General features: G+C 39.5%; 2 protein-coding genes and 2 long non-coding RNA genes across 5 annotated transcripts in view; 2 read left to right on the top strand and 2 right to left on the bottom strand.

Moving 5' to 3' along the window:
* Positions 1-556: 556 nt before the first annotated feature.
* LOC103587551 lies at positions 557-1,415 on the top strand. The gene is made up of 2 exons (XR_550236.1): positions 557-927; positions 962-1,415. It is a non-coding gene; the product is annotated as an uncharacterized LOC103587551 (long non-coding RNA).
* A 12-nt stretch (positions 1,416-1,427) lies between these two features.
* On the bottom strand, positions 1,428-13,479 carry HNRNPK (heterogeneous nuclear ribonucleoprotein K). The gene is made up of 18 exons (XM_008569045.1): positions 13,362-13,479; positions 11,255-11,334; positions 11,051-11,138; positions 10,450-10,547; positions 9,740-9,796; positions 7,914-7,957; positions 6,972-7,044; positions 6,372-6,443; positions 5,760-5,873; positions 5,319-5,447; positions 4,339-4,646; positions 4,163-4,217; positions 3,765-3,848; positions 3,585-3,600; positions 3,426-3,508; positions 2,981-3,005; positions 2,687-2,851; positions 1,428-1,951 (listed from the first exon to the last, which is right to left on the bottom strand). The coding sequence occupies exons 3-18, from the start codon at positions 11,106-11,108 to the stop codon at positions 1,938-1,940; spliced, it is 1,395 nt and encodes a 464-aa protein (XP_008567267.1). The 5' UTR covers positions 11,109-11,138; positions 11,255-11,334; positions 13,362-13,479; the 3' UTR covers positions 1,428-1,937.
* Positions 8,193-9,365, bottom strand: LOC103587549. Its single transcript, XR_550235.1, has 2 exons — positions 8,713-9,365; positions 8,193-8,510 (listed from the first exon to the last, which is right to left on the bottom strand). It is a non-coding gene; the product is annotated as an uncharacterized LOC103587549 (long non-coding RNA).
* Positions 13,480-14,374: 895 nt separating the features above from the next.
* RMI1 (RecQ mediated genome instability 1) overlaps positions 14,375-19,832 on the top strand; it is a 15,758-nt gene continuing 10,300 nt past the window's right edge. Inside the window, exons 1-2 of one of the 2 annotated variants that reach the window (XM_008569043.1) lie at positions 14,375-14,608; positions 18,085-18,154. The gene's annotated coding sequence lies outside the window, so the exon portion shown is untranslated. The remainder of the gene's footprint in view (positions 14,609-18,084; positions 18,155-19,832) is intronic. The other variant, XM_008569044.1, reaches the window with a different exon arrangement.

Raw genomic sequence — 19,832 nt, 5'->3', positions numbered from 1 at the left:
AAAAGACAAAAAAAAAAAAAAAAAATGCCCAAAAAGGAAGCTAAGTAACACCTATGTCAAAATTGGGCCTAACTTCACCTTTAGGAAAACCATACCACAGGTAGTATTCAGAAAAATTTTGATGTTTTATTTCACAGCCCTCCCCAAACTAAAACTGAAGTTCAGTGAAATTCTAATTCCCTCAAAAGGCTTATTCGAAAAACTGCCCTATCCATCCTTGCACACAAGCCTCTTTCCAAATTTGAGCAGCATTACATTCACGACCTCTTTTCCATATAATTTTTGATATTCTCAAGCATTCTGGACAGTGGGAAATTAACAGATAAATTTCAGGGATGTACAAGCCAGGAACAATATCTGCAGACTGCAAACATCAAGGTGGAGCTATTTTAAAGAAAGAATCTAAGAAACTCAAAATTTCTCACAGTAGCCTGAGAAAGGCTAGAAGAATTGGATGATGACTATCTCGTTTTGCCAGACTACCCCTGTAACAAACTGAGAGCCCAACTACTCGAATTATTTATCTACCACCCCTGCCCAATTTTTAAAATTTATAAATGCTAGAAAAACACTTCACACCAAAAAGTACAATTTAAGACTAGTATATTTCCTCGGAAGGTTCCAATAAATTTTACAGGTGTCAATCAATCCTTGTTCAAATCGGGCACACACCAAATCTAGCATCATGGGAGTTTTATTGGAAGTGAATTTTTAACTATCAATACAAATGTCAAGATACTACACAAAACATCCACAGGAACTTATTTTTTTTTTTTTTGAATTGTACACAAACATTTCCTACATAATCCAACATACAACAGAGAAATGGTACATCTTTCAATTTGCATACAATGGAAAAACAAGAATATATATATATTTTACAAAGTTTAACTAATAGACACTAGCAGGTTGACAGTAAGTCTATAGGCTAGACACTAGCAGTTTGACAGTAAGTCTATAGGTGAGAAATTACCTAATAAAAATAATCAGAATTTATTCAGCATCACTCACTTCCATAACCAAGTGTTATTGTGATTAATAAAACTTGCTGCCAATCAGGCTTCTGGTATATACTTATACCATTATTCAATTTGTAGAACTGCTCCCCACCACGTTTCTTCAAAACTAACAGAAAACTGTTGAAGTGGGGGCAAGCATTTGCAAAAACAAACAAAAAATCCCCAGCTTATTATAAGCATGAATATGTAAGATGGAATTTCTTCCTAAGCAATGAACTTTCAAACCATCAAGAAAACACCAGAACCATTTGCCAAGATATTTTGCCTATGTCCGAGAAAAGATGCACTTATATCCAACAGAGGAGCTGAAAATCAAACTTAGTGTTTAGTTTTGGGTGGATTGGGAAATTATGCCACCATTTGAAAAATGACTGTCTTAAAAAAAAAAAAAAAAAAGACCACCAAAAATAGGTTCACTAAATTTATTTTAAAAATCATAAAACGTTTCTTACAAAAGAGCATTACATTCTGCACACTGCTCTGAACAGATGCCAGGGACATGTGGACTATGGATATCTTTTCTCCCTGTCCCACCCCCCAAATGTTACAGTGACCACAAAAGCAAAGTGTTCACAATAATTACATGGGGGGAATTGTTTTCTTTTTAACCACCAACACAACGAACAAAAAATAAAATTCACTCACTCTGCTGCTGTTTCAAAATTTCAATGTTAGTTTTTGCACACCCTCCCCCCCCCACCCTGTTTGTAAGGAACTAAAACATTACATCTGGTGAACAGCAAAGATTTCACTACACCTCAAATGCAGAACACCTATGAAGCAGAGGAATGTTGGCTTTTTAAACAGAAGCAGATAAAAAAAAAAAAAAAGATGCAGGACTCCTTCAGTTCTTCACTAGTCTTAGAAAAACTTTCCAGAATACTGCTTCACACTATAAAAAAGAAAAAATATCTTGCATTAGAATCCTTCAACATCTGCATACTGCTTCACACTATAAAAGAAAAGAAAAAAAAAGTACGAATTAGAATTTTTGTTTGTAACATCTTAATCAACATTAAGACAATTTCAATGCTAAATTAAAATGATATACATGTCCATTACAATTAGAAATAAGAATTAAAAAAAATTAGTAATTACAAATTAAAACAATGTAAAATTCAAGAAAAATAGTTAATAGTAAATCAGACATTAGTAGAGCAGAATTAAGAAAATGGAGTTAAAAGTTGTTAATATTTGGTAGAAAAGACAAAGAAATGCCAGTAAGGTGTGAAATGCTGCATTTTACAGCACCAATCATTTGTCCTGTAGAGGCATGGCCTGTGCCATATGGCAGACTGTGATTTGTTGTCGATTTAGTTATCTAAAAACAACAAAATCACTAGTCTTCCACACAGAACTAGGCCAACATCCAATGAATCTTCTATATTTTCTACAGGCTCTGTATAATTTTTAACAAGTGGTTTTGGCAGCAGTTTTCACCAGAGAAATGAGAAGTTTGCTTGGTTAAGGCTTCTTCCAGCAAGATTAGTATTGAATGTCTTCATTTTTAGTAAGAAGGAAGAAAATTAAGGCAAAGCTATAAGAATGTTTAGAAGTTAGGTCCCCAAAAGGTTGAGACACCATGGCTTCTAAAAGAAAATCAATTAAGAAAAGCTTTTTAAGGTTTTAGTATGTGTAAGCTAATAGAAAGCTAAACTTAAACTGACCATCTGCATACTGCTTCACACTGTTCTGCAGCAAATACTGTGCATTCTGTATCTGGTCCTGTGTTCCCGTAATGGTAATGATCCGATCTTCGGATCCTTCTAAAGGCTCATCAATTTTGATCGAAGCTCCTGACTCATGACGGATTTGTTTAATCCGCTGACCACCTTTGCCAATAATAGATCCAACCAAATCTTTGGGAATAGTTACTTGCATAGTAATAATAGGTCCACCAAGATCATCAATTTTGATCGAAGCTCCTGACTCATGACGGATTTGTTTAATCCGCTGACCACCTTTGCCAATAATAGATCCAGCCAACTGAAAAGATTTTTTAAAAATAAGTTTGATACACTTTTAAAGAAACTTACTACCCTATATTTTCAACTGCCATCAAGAGTATTAACTGTAGTTACTTATTCAGGGTGATTCATTATTTAACACCCCTGCCCCCCTAACTAGTTTAAGTTTGGTTTATAATGCATTTGCACTACATATATTAACATTACCTTTAGTAAGCTAATTACGGACTCAAAACCCTCTACTTTTCTTAACAGCATTAAACATCACTTAACAAGACTTATACTACAGAATTATGCCTCACTAAAGTCCTTAAACGTCTCAATCCTAAAATGGAGTCCTTTATCAAAACCTTTTGAAGAATTTAAGGAAATTACAGAAAGAGGCAATAATCATAAAATCGATTCATTAAATGCTCCTGGTCATATAAGAAATACTTACATCTTTGGGAATAGTTACTTGCGTAGTAATAATAGGTCCACCAAGATCACCATATGAGCCACGACCCCCTGCATAGGAATAATCTGATTTAAATAATGAGCAGTAAGTTCATTTAAAAAGCATGAAATAATGTTTGATTTCACGAAGGAGAAAACTTACCATATCCAGAGCCACCCTAAAAGCAGAAAGAAAAAATAGAAAATTATTTTATGTCCAAAATTATTCTTGAAGTACTTTAATACTCATAAAAGACATTACACTATGGGAAGTAAAAGACTTTTTGGCAAGCACATCAGCATCTTATTACTGATATGCACATCAGCACCCATGATACTCAACCTGTGGTTCATAGGCCATTTGCCATTCTGATGGGCTCCATGTATCTATTGCAGAATCCCAAGTTTCATCGGCACTGAAACCAACCTGCGTTAGAGATAAAAATATATCAATATGAACTGCATTATGTCATAGAGCTATCATTCTTATATGCTTATTTTCTACTTTACATTAGAAAAATATATACATTGGTGAGCAATTATGTATTTTGGGGAACAAAGCTCAATAAAGTCTTCACACTCCAGCAGGAAACAGAAACAATGATTTAAATGACACCAAAATTCACTGGTAACAAAAGCTTTTCAATTATTAACTATAGTCTTCAATAAAATTTTAACTATTTGACTTTAAGACCCTTTACAGCCCACACATACACACTGCTGACAAACCAAAATTCTTACCATGCCATCATAACGATCTCCAGGTCTTCCTCTTCTGTCATAGGCCATTAGGTCTCTGCAAGCATAATACTTGTTGTAAACTCAACTTGTTTACATGTCACAAATCAAAGTCTATCCTATCTACTGCCAAATGCAGCCTCTCGTACTTTAATAACTTGTGGATGTAGAAAGCTTACCCTCCTCTAGGTGGTGGTGGTGGTGGAAGAGGAAGATTCCGAGCTCTGCTACCACCCCGGCCACCTCGTCCGGGAGGAGGAGGAGGTGGTCCTCGTCGAGGGCTCATATCATCATAATCTCTTCTAGATGGAGGCATGGGACGTCCACCTCGACCAGGAGGCATTCTGTCAAAACCACCTCTTCCCCGCATGGGAAATCCCACAGGACGTCCACGGCGGTCGTCAAACATCATTGTAAAGCCACCATAATCATAGGTTTCATCATAAAAATTGGGATCATAAGGCTGCGCACGTCCTTTGATGGGAGACTAAAAACAAAAATATATAGCAACCTTACAGACTGTAACAAAAAGCCTCAGTTCATACCAACCCTTCCTCAACAAACAAAAGTCATTTAGCTTTCCCAGAGGGTACTGGAGGCAGGGACATAAACACGGGAAAAGATAACAGCAGGAAAAAAAGGACTTAAAAAATGCTATGCTTTCGGCAAGTGCTAAACAAAAGTGAGTTTTACTGCCCATGGTGTGTGTGTGGGTGGGGGTGGGGGGTGGGAAGAATAGCTTGATTTTACCCTTAGCTCTTAAAAGACTGCCATTTTACACACAGAAAACTACAATGCACACATCACAATGGTTTACAAAGGACTGGCCCTCCCAAGGGTTGAAGGAGCCAGTATCTTGGACAGGCCTGTAATCCTTACTACTGAAGCACATCAGAGGGAAAGCTGTGCAATGTACAAAGACACAAACATCACTTCAGGAAACTTCATTTGAAGGACCAAAGGCTGGTGATCGAACGACCACTCTCCACTTTTCCAAAGTCATTTCTAAACTAAAATGATGGCTAAAGCCAGGTGACAGAAAGTTGCTAGGGAAAGAGCAAATAAAGACATAGTCTACACATCCTGGAATTACTTTTATAGAAGAGGTATCAGTTTGTTTCATGAAACTGAAAGTAAAACAAAAAGTGTCTGAAAATACCTCAGATATAAGATCAAGGATAATCTTTATGCACTCTACAACCCTATCAGGCTTCCCTCCAATAAGAAAAACTCTGTCTGTGGAATGAGGACAGCATTCCTGGAAAAGCTTGATTGTTGTCTGAGTGTTCTGTAATAAGTTTACAAAAAGAGAAAAATTATTAGAAATAAATAAAATAGATTTCCTAGGTTCAGATAAATGTACACTGAACTCTAATTTTTCCCCAATGTAAAAACTTTGCAATATTGTAGTATTTGACATAATAACTTGTCTACCACTGCCAGGTCTTTTTGTTATTTTAATAGTAAACTAGATAAAGTGATAAGTTATCTTAGGGAAGGAACTCATAGGGGAGTGAGAAAAGCCTACAGAGACAAGTCTATATAAAAAATTATTTCGCAGTAAGGAGTATGGTAAGAAAAAACAAAATAGCGCCTTTACCTCTCTAAGTTCTTTGATTTTAGCACCTTTGACTCCAATAATTCCTCCTGCCAGACTCTGATGAATCAACAGTCTCAACTCACAGTCAAAGTCGCTTCCTTTATAGTGTTGGTACTGTGAAGGGAGAATTATAAAATTTTAGTCTCAAATCAATAACTCCCCAACACACACTTATCTGCTATAAGCACAACAATATACTGTTGCAGTGAGCAACCTGAATTTATATTTCAATAACTTTACCAGTTATGTGCTTATTATCCTCAATAGCCAGGCCCAAAAAGGACATTCTGCACCACCTTAAAAAACTATTTTATTTTCAGGTCCTGCAACACCATACCCACACTGCAGCCATTTAGCATGTCGCTGTTACCACAAAATTATTATTAACATTCAAATAACACCATAATAAAAATGACTGCAAAGCACTTTGCAAATGTAGTTAATTCCCACTGCAGCATGGAGCAGGGTCAACAGTGAGTTGGAAGACCATTCATGTATCATGCTTTTAAGCCTTTTCTATAGAGATGGGAAAAGTACACTATGTTAAAAATAAAATCAATCCTATGGGCCAGGCTCCATACTTCAGTGGGGTTCAATGGCACTATGACATACATTTAAGCATTCCACAGCATCAGATTCGAGCGGGAGCTGGCTGGTTGCAGTGGGTGATGGCAACTGCAGGCCCTGAAAGTAGAAAAATAAGAGTAATAGGTTAAGTGTCTAGCGTGATCAGGCTATTGTCGCATATATTGGTAAAGCTACTACAACATACTTTAAATCTACATTATTAAATAATGAGAAACTGCTTAACATTAAAACTCAAGATATTTTTCTTTATACACCTAGTAAATAAACTACATAGAATCTTAAAATCCTCTAACTAGATCCAAATAATTCTTTTCAAAATATCCCCACAATTAACAATTTTCTAATTTGAAAAATATCCCCTCTAAAACCAAAGCCTATAAAATGCACACTAAATCCACAGAAGTGCATGACCACGAGCAGTTCATATTTACTCCGTGAGTGGCCAGCCTATATTTTTTGAATAAAAAAATGCGTGTGCAATCTGTAGCAAGTTGTAAGATGTTACTGCTACAAACTGTTATACCCACTGTCTCTCCACCTCCCCCATTAAGCCACAATAAAATACACTTTAAACATTCCCCCTTGTATTGCCAAATACATTAAAAAAAAAAAAAATGAGCCTACCTCTTCCAAGGTAGGGATGATTTTCTTCAGAATTTCTCCAATTGTTTCAATATCAGCACTGATACTCAATATGCTGTCAAACATCACAAATACCAGATAGTACAAAAAAGGTGAAAAAGAAAAATGAGTTTTGTTTGTCATCAGTAGTCACATGAACTTTTACAGAGAAGTAACATACAATTATTTAATATTCCCCATTTAAAGTAGCCTATTTATAGATTTTTCACATGCATTTTGTTTTATGCCCAATACAGACACGATAACAGTATTAGACTTGCAGAGAGACAGAGAGAATGGGCTTTTGGAAGGGCTCAGAATAAGTGGGCAATAAATTGACCAGAACTGAAGCAGAGTTGAATATTTATGTTCCCCGCCACCACTAAGGTAAGGATACCCTCGCTGTTACATTGGTAATACTGGCACACCTTCTCTTAGGCAAAGTGGGGGAAAATAATGCAAGTGGTGAACATTATATCTGGAGTAAGATTATGGATACCAGTTAGATTAGATCACTAATGGGCTCTGCAAGAAAACAAATACAAATGCAAGACAAAACAAGACAACACAAATGAGAAGTGGAGGAAAGTGAACCAGAGTTAGCATTTCATCAGAAAAAATTATGAACAGGCAATGTCGGGAAGCAAGGTGGGCCACAAAGACAGAGCGAGAGACTATTTTGGTAACAATCTGATTTACAATGCAGCAAATATGCAACACTTGAAGCTGTGCTCCTTCCATCGAAATAAAATTAGTGGATCGTTTGGGTGGGCAACTCACGGTAAAAGTTCAGTGACAAAAAGACTTAATGGGGAAAATAAGACAGAAACTTGAAAAACAATACACCGTCTAAAGGGGATACTATTTAATTATATAAAAGGCAGGTAATAAAATACATTTCTCTCTTTCTAATCAGGCAGTGAGGCATAAACTGTTGGGACATACCGCTCGGGGCCACTGCTGTCTGGGACTGAAACACTGGCATTGTACTGCATTGGTCATTGGCGTTCGTGGATGTTGGCATTGGGCATGGGCATTCAATCAGAAGTTGTCAAGTATGGTACCCGTTTGGCAACGAGCACATTTTTGGGCATAGCCAACCAGGGTTTTCACATGGGCGTTCAGGGGCGGATGGGCCAACGTCATGGTGGGCAACGCAGGGGTAAGTCGATCCAGTACATGGGCAACGGAGATATATGGCCAAAAAAACAAGGAGAGGGAAAAGGGGGAAAAGCAATAAATTTTAATTTAATACAAACTATACTCATACTCTCAATTAATGAAACAAGCTTAAGTTGTTCTGAAGACTAACACAATAATGGACTTCTCTATACTTGACTGTGGTTTAACATTTAAGGACTTCAAATGATGATTCTAGCTTTTTATTAAAAAAAAAAAAAACAAAAAAAACAAAAACCAACCGAAACCAAACAAATAAAAAACCAACCAAAACCAAAAAAACCCAAAAAAACCAAAAACAAAAGAAAAAAAAAACAAATGATGTTTCAGTAGCAGGCTGGCTCATGAGGGTAGACACAAAACCTGTCATGACTGATGCAACGTGTTATGTGGACCAGGGAGTTGAATAAAAAAAAAAAAAAAACAAAAAAAACAAAAACCAACCGAAACCAAACAAATAAAAAACCAACCAAAACCAAAAAAACCCAAAAAAACCAAAAACAAAAGAAAAAAAAAACAAATGATGTTTCAGTAGCAGGCTGGCTCATGAGGGTAGACACAAAACCTGTCATGACTGAAAGTTTACTGAAATTCTTGAGGAAATGGGGAAATTAACCCAGATAATTATACAGAACATCTGGATTAAGAGGAGAGAGGTTTATAAAAGACAAAACAAAAATTCCCACACCACCAAAAACCCTAACTAGTAAAAGACTGTTTTGGTTTTCTGGAGGTTTAAAATGCATTCCTAGATCTTAATAGGCAGGTTTGTAAAATTTTAAACAAATTTTCAAGTTCAGTTTACAGTAATCAAGAGAACATACAAAGATCTGCGACCAAGAGAGAAATGAAATACTGTCAAATAAGTACTCAACACAAAGTTATTTGCTTCAATTTTAGCAAGAAAACATTAAGAAATGTGTACACTATGAGAAAAAAATTAGATATTTTGGTGTAGCTAGATCCTATAAATATGGTCACTTCTGGTGCTGCCAACATTTAATGTGTCTAATCACAAGAGTCAACCCACTGTAAAATATGAAGACTCAAACAAATCATAGGTATTGACAAACGGTTTCTTAACTATAAGATTAAGTGCCTACTCTATTCTTCACCCATATTTAAACCACGCAACCTTAACATTAAATTCTTTGTGCTCCATGTGCAAGCTGTTAAAGAACAGATAGACAGTTTTTTTAAAAAGGAAATAAAAAAATTTCTGGATTTAATCAGCCACCTGCAATAGTTTTCAGTAATACTGTATAATTAGTTCACACATGGGAAATAGTGCAATTAAGGGCTTTTACGCTTTGTCACTATTTCTAATTAAGATGTTATCTTGCTTGAAGTGAATGATTTGGTAGAATCTTATTAGAAAGTGTAGAAATTTAATATAAACCCCACGACCTACTCAATCTGGGGTTTTTGTTAAAATGGGAATGGCAAACCTTATCTGAATCATCTATGTAATCAATTACTACAAATGGCCTGTAACTAACTAGACTATTAAATGATTTCTATGATGTAAATCTTCAAATTTCTAGAAACACATAAACTGAAGCTGCTTGTGTAGTAAACTCTTTAATACTTACGTCTGTGCGGAGAGCCTTAATATTCTTGCCTCCTTTTCCAATCACTGCCCCAGCATTCTGAAGAACAGACAAAAATTATTTTGCCTTTCTATAAAATTAATCCATTCACCTATGCTCTTAACTTTAACTAATAAAGAAATCTCTAACATCTCTTTGTTATAGTCTAAAAACCTATTTGGGGCCATCAAACATCAGGTCCAAAAAAAAAAAAAAAAGCTATATGCTTTGAGGACCAAACACTTTAAGACTAAGCTTTGGAATATCCAGAATATTCCAAGACTCAGAAAGAGTGTAACACTTGAGCACAGGTTTATTTTACAGTATCCCCTTGTAAAGAAAAAAATTTAATCATCAGTAGGTACCTCCACATTGTGACATGTAATAAGCAGTAAGTAAACTGCCAACTAAGATGATTCCTAAGGAGTCCACAATGCAACCAAACTTTAATCCATTAATGCTTAAAGAACCACCCCCACACCCTTCTAGTTTGACCCGTAGCGGCTCACTACAGCAAGGGCTTTCATTTTAATTATTGCAAAACAAAACCACAAGGGCCTATAAAGTCTGTTTAAAAAGAACCACACAAAACAGATCTTTTATATTCTTCAATATGTAAAGCTTTGAAGTCTTCACAGAAGGCCAAACAAAATTTATCTTAATTTCTACTTGAGTATGAACTACCTCAACAATCTCAAGAATAAAGTTTATACCTTGCTCTGAAGCAGAATACGTAATTCAACCATCTCATCGGTGTTTCTAGATCTTTTAAATGCTTGTTCTTCTTCCATATCTTCTGCAGGGCGTTTACCTAGAAATTAACAGTTCAGATTTCAAAGAAAGCAGCAATGTCTTCAAAAAAAAAAATCACTCTAATTACAGTTTAGTTTTAACTTGTAGGTTAGAGAAAACATCTCCGTTCTGAGATTTGTGGCTAACTACAAACATGTTTTAAAAAGGCCAAAGGCACTGTTACAGTCTTGGTCTTATGCTTCCTTCATTTACTAAACACATGACAGCATGACAAAATACTTCCAAGGGTTAGAAATTCCAAAATGTAAAAAGAAAAATTTTACATTTATATTTATTGGCTTTCTGCCCTTTTAGTTTACATAGTTACCTATGTAAATCAGTGTCTTCTAATTCATAATAAAATTTAAGACGTAACTGATAAATATCTCGGTATAAAACTAAAATTTTACTCATGTAAACAGAAAGGACAGCAAATTAAGCCACACGATAAAGTAACAGTAAAATTAACAAAATTAACAGAACAGAAAGTACCGAATTGATACAATTAAAATGTCCTCTCACCAAATTCACCATTGGTTTCAGTGTTGGGGAAGGTTTCCTCTGGCTGTTCAGTTTCCATCTTCTCGTGTTAAATGGACACACCACTCTGCTGAAAAATAAAGAAGCTAGTATACACTTAGCTTACTGGAAAATAAGCGGTGCATCTTGCTAAATGTTTAAAAGAGCAAAAAACCAAAACATATAAACTTCACTTCTGGAACGTACCAGTTATTATATATCCTTGCAGAGCAGAACTGAAGTGTTGTGGGCGGGACCAACAACAGACACCCTAGTGCTGCAGTAGCCTATAAAAACCAACATAAATCAGATTCGCTTTTTTTTTTTGTTTATTCTTATTACCAAATACGAATTTCTGATCACAATAAACACTGATTTGAACGCAACAAACTATTTCTAAAACTCGATTCTTCATTTTAGGGTCTTAAAATCCAAGCGATAGCCTCAAGAAAAAAAAAGTCAAAGGAGCCTAACTGATTTTCTGCTGAGAGGAAAAATTAATTTTAGCCATTGGATTGAGTCCCACCATGGCAACTAGTTGTTTTATACTGCATATTCATAGAAGCCGAAAAAGGTATAACCTAGTTTTGTCTATAAGACATAAATCTGTAAAATAAACTGCATCTCATTCACCGGAAACAAAACTAGTTTTATAATGAAATTTGTAAATGTTTTTGGGTTTCTTTCGACTCGTGACTTGAAAACCTTATCTTTGAAATCTGAAAATACAACGGCAAATGCAAGCCATATCCAAAACCCAGATCGATCTACCGGAGAAAAAAATCCTAAAAACCTTAAGTAGGACCAAACCCAAACTGCCACTACCATTTTACTATTCAACAGAGTTAATAGAGCCCTTCAACACTAATACAATCACTAGCGGAGTATTTTAAGTTAGGCTAAAAACGGCATAACCCGACAATTCTACCTCTAACAGAAAAAGCTAAAAATGCTGTGACAGAACGGAGACAGGACTGCACAGGGCCTCTTAGCTGCCGTCTCGGAGCTGGTAGGCATGTGGTCCCTACTAAAGTACGGCTTGCCAGCGTAGAGCTAAAAATCGAGGAAGCATTTGTACCCCCTATTGTTCCATAACGCTGGTGGATATATCACTCTTTTAACAACTAAACGATATCCTTCCGGCCCATCACTCACTTAAATTCTAAGGTGGGGCCGAAAATTCGGATAAGGGATTTTAAGCAAAGATAGCAGGGTCTGTCAGGGTAACTGCCGCGCGCCCAACTTCAGGCCCTGTAACCACCATTCCTCGTACCCCCCCAAATCGCTAAGTACGTGCTCGAGCAGCCAAGCACAAACGTGCTCCCTTCCTACCCGATATCGCGACCGGCGACAGCCGAGTAACAGGAATTGAAAAAGTGAAAGCAGAGGCGCCGCACCTCTCCTCACCCGGATCCGACAGGAAATGGCGGCCCGCGTAATGGCGACTACGTGCTACTAGGCGGAGCCGCGCGCGGACCCCCTCCCCCACCCACCACGAGGCCCCGAGATCTCATCCCCCGCGCCCTCCCCCACCGTCGGAGAGACAAAGCAACGGAGGCCGCTCCGGCCGTTCCATCGCCCCCGCTGCTGCCCCGACCTCGGGCCGGGAGTCCGATGTGCGGCGGGGCCCACACAAAGAAGGCGTCGGCGGCGCCGCGGCGTCCTCCACACTTCGGACTCCCACCCACCGCCCCTGTCCCGTCCTCACGCACGGTGCCCAATTCCCAACACGACTTAACTACAGCCCGTCCTAAAGAGACCTGCCTCGTGATCTCCCCAAAGTCGCCAGCACCACAACGCGGACTGCGGATACACGCTCAGGGAAATGGCGGCGGTGGGGGAGGGGAACCGAACAACGTCCGTCCTCGGAGCAGCCAACCACCGCGCACCCCTAGGACGCCTCCCTTAAGCGGAAAAACTGGGCTCCTACCCTCACCCGCACGCGCTGCTCGCCCAGCCCCACTCCTCACCGCGCGAGGCCGCCGTCCCTCCGCAGCCGCGACGCCTCGGCAGGTCACGGCTAGACAGAGAAGGAGCGCAGGCCCTCCCCCGCCTCCTCCTACCCGCCGCCGCGCCCAATTGGCTGCCTGCGCTCCAGCAGTGGCGCGAGGGCGCAGCGATTGGCCCAAGGCCGCGTCAATCGAGGCGACGGAGGAGGAGACAACTCCACCTCCCTCCGGCGCCTCCCTTTGAGCCGTCAGGCCAGTAGGGCCCGAGAAAAGCCGGCTTGGAAAAAGTCAACGCAGTTTCTCAGGGAGGCCAGTCCCCTACCCGAGTCTATACTACTCAAGCCCCGATGACTCCAGTTACCTACAGGCCGCAAATAAGTGGGAAGCAGGCGAGATGTGGAGGTCGGTGCAGCGAGAAACAGAGGATAATGGCGTCCGCGGCGCCGTCGCCCAGAGCGCCCTCCTCCTTTCTCGTTCGCGCATTCACTCGCGGGGGGAGGGGCGAGGGGCGAGCCTATCGCGAGACTTAAGGACGACTTATCGCGCGCACTGGGCGGGGCGGCCAAGGGGCGTTTTGGAGGCCCGCAGGAGTCTCGGGTTGGAGGAGGGGCGCGAGCGCGCGGCAAAACGGGCGGGAAGAGTCAAAAAAGGATTAGGGGGCGCGCCGTGGAGATTCCTGTTGTCACAGTTGCGCGGCCCAGGCACCACTGCTGTACGAGGGGAAGGCGGACCCCAGGTCGGGGGGGGGGGGGGGGGGGGGGAGCCTATCGCGAGACTTAAGGACGACTTATCGCGCGCACTGGGCGGGGCGGCCAAGGGGCGTTTTGGAGGCCCGCAGGAGTCTCGGGTTGGAGGAGGGGCGCGAGCGCGCGGCAAAACGGGCGGGAAGAGTCAAAAAAGGATTAGGGGGCGCGCCGTGGAGATTCCTGTTGTCACAGTTGCGCGGCCCAGGCACCACTGCTGTACGAGGGGAAGGCGGACCCCAGGTCGGTGCTCTGCCCAGACTTACGCCCCCGTTTGTCCAGTCCACACTCGCTTGTCCCTCTGTCCCCGCCGCCCCCGCCCCAGGCTGCCGGGCTGCGGGACGAGGTGCGCGGCGGGAAGTGCCTCCCGCCCCCCGGCTGTTTGTATCGGTCTGCGGAGCCGGGCAGTTCCCTCGGGCGGCGTACCGGGAGCGTCTCCGCCGAGCCTGGACGCCCTGCAGAGCACCGGTCACTTTGCAAGGCGCTCCGTTATGACGAGACCTTCACTCTTTCCTTCTTTCTTTCTCGTTAACGTGGCCTGCGATGTGAATACTTTGCAGCGTCGTTACAGTTTATTCTGAGGTTTTCAGGAAGTAAACACTGCGTTTGTTTCCTAGAATGAACGCACCTGTCACGGTACGTTGTGGACGCCCACGTTCCGTTCGTTCCACTGGATAAAGCGCCTGCCCCGTGTCCAGAGACTCGGCCGCGGTTCGAAGGGACGACGCCTCCCGCCTCGCGTACGCTCCCGTTCCGGCGTGTCCGGTTCCTCATTTCCGAGGCCCACGTGCCAGGCTTCAGTGACTGCTTCGTTACAGCCCATGAGGTCACTCTGAGTCGGTGACAAGCCTGGGGAGTCGCCAGTTCCGGTAGTATTTGCGTTCCACGTGCTCACTCGTCAGTCTCTAGCCTCTCCCCACAGCCCAGACTCGTGTTGAAGCATGAAGACGTTGCACATACAAAGCTAAGCCCCACGTTACAGCCCACGCGCGTGTATTTTAGTAGTGATTTTATGCTGGCTCATTCCTGTTGTCACTCAGTTTCCTTCTTGAATAGTTTGCAAAGTACACATCGGCTTCCTTTTTAATGGCTATGATTACATCCATCTATCATTTTTTTACTTGCCTGATTAGGAAGAACACTCTTGTTAGGGGGAACTGAAGAATTTATGAAGTTCCAACATTTACACCCAGTGAGGATGCATTAGCGAAATACTGTTAGAGCAGAATGTCTGGGGTTGTGGAACCTATAAAAATTCTTTTTAAGTGATAATATAACTTTCTTAATGGCCCTTACCGTGAAGAGTGTATAGTTAATGAAATTTAAAAAAATTTTTTTTCCTGATTATAAAATTAATGGGGATTAAGCTGTATATAATTTTATGTGTTCCTTTTTTTCTTACAAAATGAACATATTGTGAAAATATTGCCATGTCGTTAACTAGTCCTTTAAAAATGTTTTATTAGGGCTGGCCCGTGGCTCACGGGAGAGTGTGGTGCTGATAACACCAAGGCCACGGGTTCGGATCCCTATATAGCAATGGCCGGTTTGCTCACTCAGGAGAGCGTGGTGCTGACAACACCAAGTCAAGAGTTTACATCCCCTTACCGGTCATCTTTAAGAAATAAAAAATGTTTTATTAGGGCTGGCCCGTGGCTCACGGGAGAGTGTGGTGCTGATAACACCAAGGCCACGGGTTCGGATCCCTATATAGCAATGGCCGGTTTGCTCACTCAGGAGAGCGTGGTGCTGACAACACCAAGTCAAGAGTTAACATCCCCTTACCGGTCATCTTTAAAAAATAAAAAATGTTTTATTAAGCACTCTATTTTGTGGATGCAATGTAATGTATTTAATTTTTTTTCTAATGCTGAAAATTTAGATTGTTTTTTCCACAGTATAAAAACACATTGATAAACAGTCTGGCACATAAATCTTTGTTCTCATTTCTGATTGTTTCCTTAACTTTAATTCTGGAAAGAAGCGGATTATATGGTATGAATGTATCTTAATGTACAATTTAAAAACTGTCTTTTCAAGTTTATTTTTCTTTCCTTGGACAATGAAGTTCTTGAGGATCAGGGGCTGTTTTTTGTGTGTTAGCAAATGGGAAATTGTGCTGTCCTACCTGACCTCCCCTTTTGAGCTGTTTCTATCCGCTGTGACTGTGGTTACCCAATTTCTCAAGAAAGGAAGGGATAAAAACCTTCAGAATTCTCTGAAGGAATAGACGCAAGTTAAGACAACTTACCAAATCATTAAGGGTCTCAGTTATTGAAACTCAGTCTAAACTTTCTGACATAGATCCTACACGATAATACCTTTTCCATTTGGTCTGGCCAGTAAGCTCAGTTGGTTAGAGCTGGTATTGGGCGGACACCCTCTCTGCTGTACGGCCAATAACACAGTCAAGGGTTTGGATCCCCGGATCCCAATACTGGCCAGCTGCCAAACAAACAAAACTAAAAAACAAAAAAAGAAGCGATTAAAAATTTTAATAAGCTTTCCTTTCTTACCCGTCGGGGAAAAATTCCATTATACATGATCTTTTTATTACAGTTGTTAAAACGTGTAGTTGTAGGGACTATATCTGTGTTCCAGATCCATTGTATTGTCCACTTTACTTACTTTGTTGTTAAATGAAGAATTCTGTGTGACAGATGTGTATTTAGCACTCAGTTATTTCCCCAAAGTTCATGACTTTTTGGTAAAATATTTGAGAATAGCTGTATTTGAGTGCTTGTACGATGTTGAGTCTCTCATCACATTTGCTTGTGTTTTACAAATAGCTTAGTTATATCTTTTGGGGGTTTAGTCATGGAATTTTTTTTCTTTGCCTAGTTATGATAACATAAGATTATAGTATGTCGGTTGGTTCCAGAAGTTAAGATTCAAATCCTAGAGGGTAGTACTTGGAGAGAATTACTAATTAGGACTGGCACACATTAATGGAGCGGTTCAGTGGTTGTGGATCACTGAGCAGTGTTTCTCGGAAGTTGTCCCAACTGTCAGCTGCAAGGAGTTTTGTCACTTGCCATGTAAAACATCATATGAAAGGCAGTGCATGTTTTAAGTAAATAAAAGTAAAATTATTACATAAAATAAACATAATAAGCCTTAAAGTATCAGTTTGTAATATTTCAAAACATTTAAAAATTATTTTATTAGTCTTTGAGTAGAGTTATAGCAAAAGGAAAAGTATTTAACTAACACTTGTTTTGAAACTATCACAAAGATTAATGTAGTAGATGATGTTTTTAAGTTTTTCTTTCGATTTCGTAAATGAAATAATTTAGAATGTGCTAGGTGAGCATGTTGTTTATATGATTTGAGAAAATCTGTTCATTGTAATAGCAGTGTGGTACTCTTATAAAATGGCCATTTTTGTGTGGTTTTTATATGTAAGTGCATTTTATATGCAAATGAGGGACTTTGTCTTTTTACATATGTCAACAGGATCTAGAAAATGGTATAGGAATGGAGATTAGCAGAATTTATGTTCTAGTTCTGGGTCTGCTACTCAATATGATCTTTGTGCCTTAATCTTCATGCCTCAGTTTTATCATTTATCAAATAGATGGTAATACTTTTTATTGCAAATGATTGTTTTGAGGTTTAGATAACATTGCAGTAATTTGAAAAAATTTTAAAGTCTGACAAGTAAGAGATTTTATTTTTTATTTTTAGCAAACTCTTATCCTTAATTCTCTGTTTACACATCTGTATCTGCTGGGATATAGGATTAATACTTTTTCAATTCATGACTAGTCTTTTTTCCTTTCTTACTGGTTCCTTCTTCCTAGAAATCTCAACAGTGTTATCTCCTGGTATTTAACAGGTTCAGGTAGAAAATAACATTTATGTTATATGGCTGCATATAATAACTAGGAAGCATATACTGCATCCAGAGTAATTTACAGTACAAAACATTCTGCAAGCAACTTAACTGTAATTGTATATTCATGCTTGATAATTCACTTAAATAGTATATAACTCTACTGAAAGTACACTTTGTCCTGATTTCTGTTTACCTAATGACTGTCATCATGTTACCACAACACCTTTGAAAATTATATCCGGTTCATTTGCCAGCACTGTGGTGTTTAAATGTTAGTGGAGGAAGTACGTACCTTATTGATTCAGTGCAACTAGGAGCCATAGGTCTGGCTTAATTTTTGAGATTGAAAAAAAATGACAAATACAATAAAATAGCCCTTTGGAATCTTAGGTTATATAAGTCCAGATCTCTCAGTATTGCAAATAAGATGTCATTAAGCATGGAATCATTTTTGGAGGTTTTAACTTACCTTTATTTTACTTAATTTCATATTTTGATGTTATTTAGTTTTAGGCCTATGTCTTATGAAGCATACAGCTGGATTTGGTTTATCCAATTTGAGAGTATCTTTTAGCAGGTGAGTTAATCTATTTATGTTCATTATGATTGCTGACATGTTAGACTGATTTCTACCATCTTCTTTATTATTTCTATTTATAGCACTTTCCCATTCCTTTTGTACCTTCTCTTGGATTTTTTTTTGGGGGGGGTGAGGTGGGGTTGGCTGGTAAGGGGATCCAAACGACCTTAGCATTGTAACATGAAGTTCTTTTTTTTTTTGTCTTTTTTTGTGACCGGTAATGGGATAGCAACCCTCGGTGTCGCGCCTGTACCGCGACCGGCAACGGGATCGCAACCCTTGGTGTCGTGCCCGCACCGCCCTCAACCAGTGAGCAGACCGGTCTCTATATGGGATCCGAACCCTTGGTGGGAGCGCCACTGTGCTCCCAAGTGCCGCACTCTACCGAGTGCGCCACTGGGCCGGCCCGTAACATGAAGTTCTAAGCAAATGAGCTGGAGCGGCCAGTTAGCTCAGTTGGTTAGAGTATGGTGCTGATAATGAACTGAACTAACTGGCCAGCCCTAATTGTTTTCTTTATTCTATGTTTTCCTCAGCTGGTTTGAAAGTTAGTTATTATATTTCTATTTTTTAGTGTTTACCTTCAGTTTTTTTATTGGAGTATAATTTACGTTCAGTAAAATTCATATTTTTTTGTGTATAGTTCTATGAGTTTTGTGTAGTCGTGTAACTACCATCTCCACCAGCCACCACCACCCTGATATAGAACAGTTAGTTCCATCACCCCCAAAATTTCCTTGTGCCCTTGTAGTCAGTCCTTTTCCACACCCCCAGGCTTTGGCAACCACTGAACTGTTTTCTGTTTCTATAGTGTTGCCTCTTCCAGAATGTCATATAAATGGAATTATACAGTCTTTGGCTTCTTTCACTTAGCATACTGTGTTTGACATTCATCCATATTATTGTGAGTATCAGTAGCTTATTCTTTTTTATTACTGAATAGTATTCCATAGTAAGGATATATCATGGTTTGTTTATCCATTCATCAATTAAAGGACATGTGGATTGTTAATGATTTTTGGTTATTATGAATAAAGCTGCTATAAACATTCACATACAAGTGTTTAATGAGTGTAAAAAGTACTCTCTTGAGTAAATACTTAGCAATTTGATTCCTGGGTTGTAGGGTAAGTGTATGTTTTAAATTCCTAAGGAAAAGGATTGTCCACAGTGGCTGTACCATTTTGCATTCCACCAGCAGTGTATGAGAATTCTAGAACTTGGTATTGTCAGTCATTTTTTTATTTTAGCTATTCTAATAAGTATGTAGTAGTATCACATTGTGATTTTAGTTTTACATTTCCCCTAACGTCTGATAATATTAAGCATCTTTTCATGTGTTTATTTGCCATCTACATATTTCTTTGGTTCAGATTTTTTGCTTAAGGAAAGGAAATCAGTATAACAAAGAGATACCTGCACCCCCGTGTTTATTGCAGCACTATTTACAATAGCCAAGACATGGAATTAACCTGTGACCATGAATGAATGGATAAAGAAAATGTGGCATATATACACAATGGAATACTATTCGGCCATTTAAAAAAATGAAATCATGTTATTCTCAGCAACATGGATGAGCCTGGAAGATATTATGTTAAGTGAAATATGTCAGGGCCGGCCCGGTGGCGCACTGCTACAGTGCGCCGCGTGGGAGCGCGGGGGCGCTCCCGCC

Source organism: Galeopterus variegatus, unplaced genomic scaffold, assembly GCF_000696425.1.
Source record: "Galeopterus variegatus unplaced genomic scaffold, G_variegatus-3.0.2 Scaffold460, whole genome shotgun sequence".
Lineage (NCBI taxonomy): Eukaryota > Metazoa > Chordata > Mammalia > Dermoptera > Cynocephalidae > Galeopterus > Galeopterus variegatus.
Note: the sequence above shows the minus strand (reverse complement) of the source record. Positions and strands in the feature narration are given on the sequence as shown.

Coding starts and splice junctions, on each gene's coding strand:
- HNRNPK (XM_008569045.1), bottom strand. CDS start 11,108: ATGGAAACTGAACAGCCAGAGGAAACCTTCCCCAACACTGAAACCAAT. Junction 10,548..11,050: donor TGAAACCAATGGTGAATTTG/GTGAGAGGACAT, acceptor GTTAATTTCTAG/GTAAACGCCCTGCAGAAGAT. Junction 7,045..7,913: donor GACAGCAGTGGCCCCGAGCG/GTATGTCCCAAC, acceptor GATGTTTGACAG/CATATTGAGTATCAGTGCTG.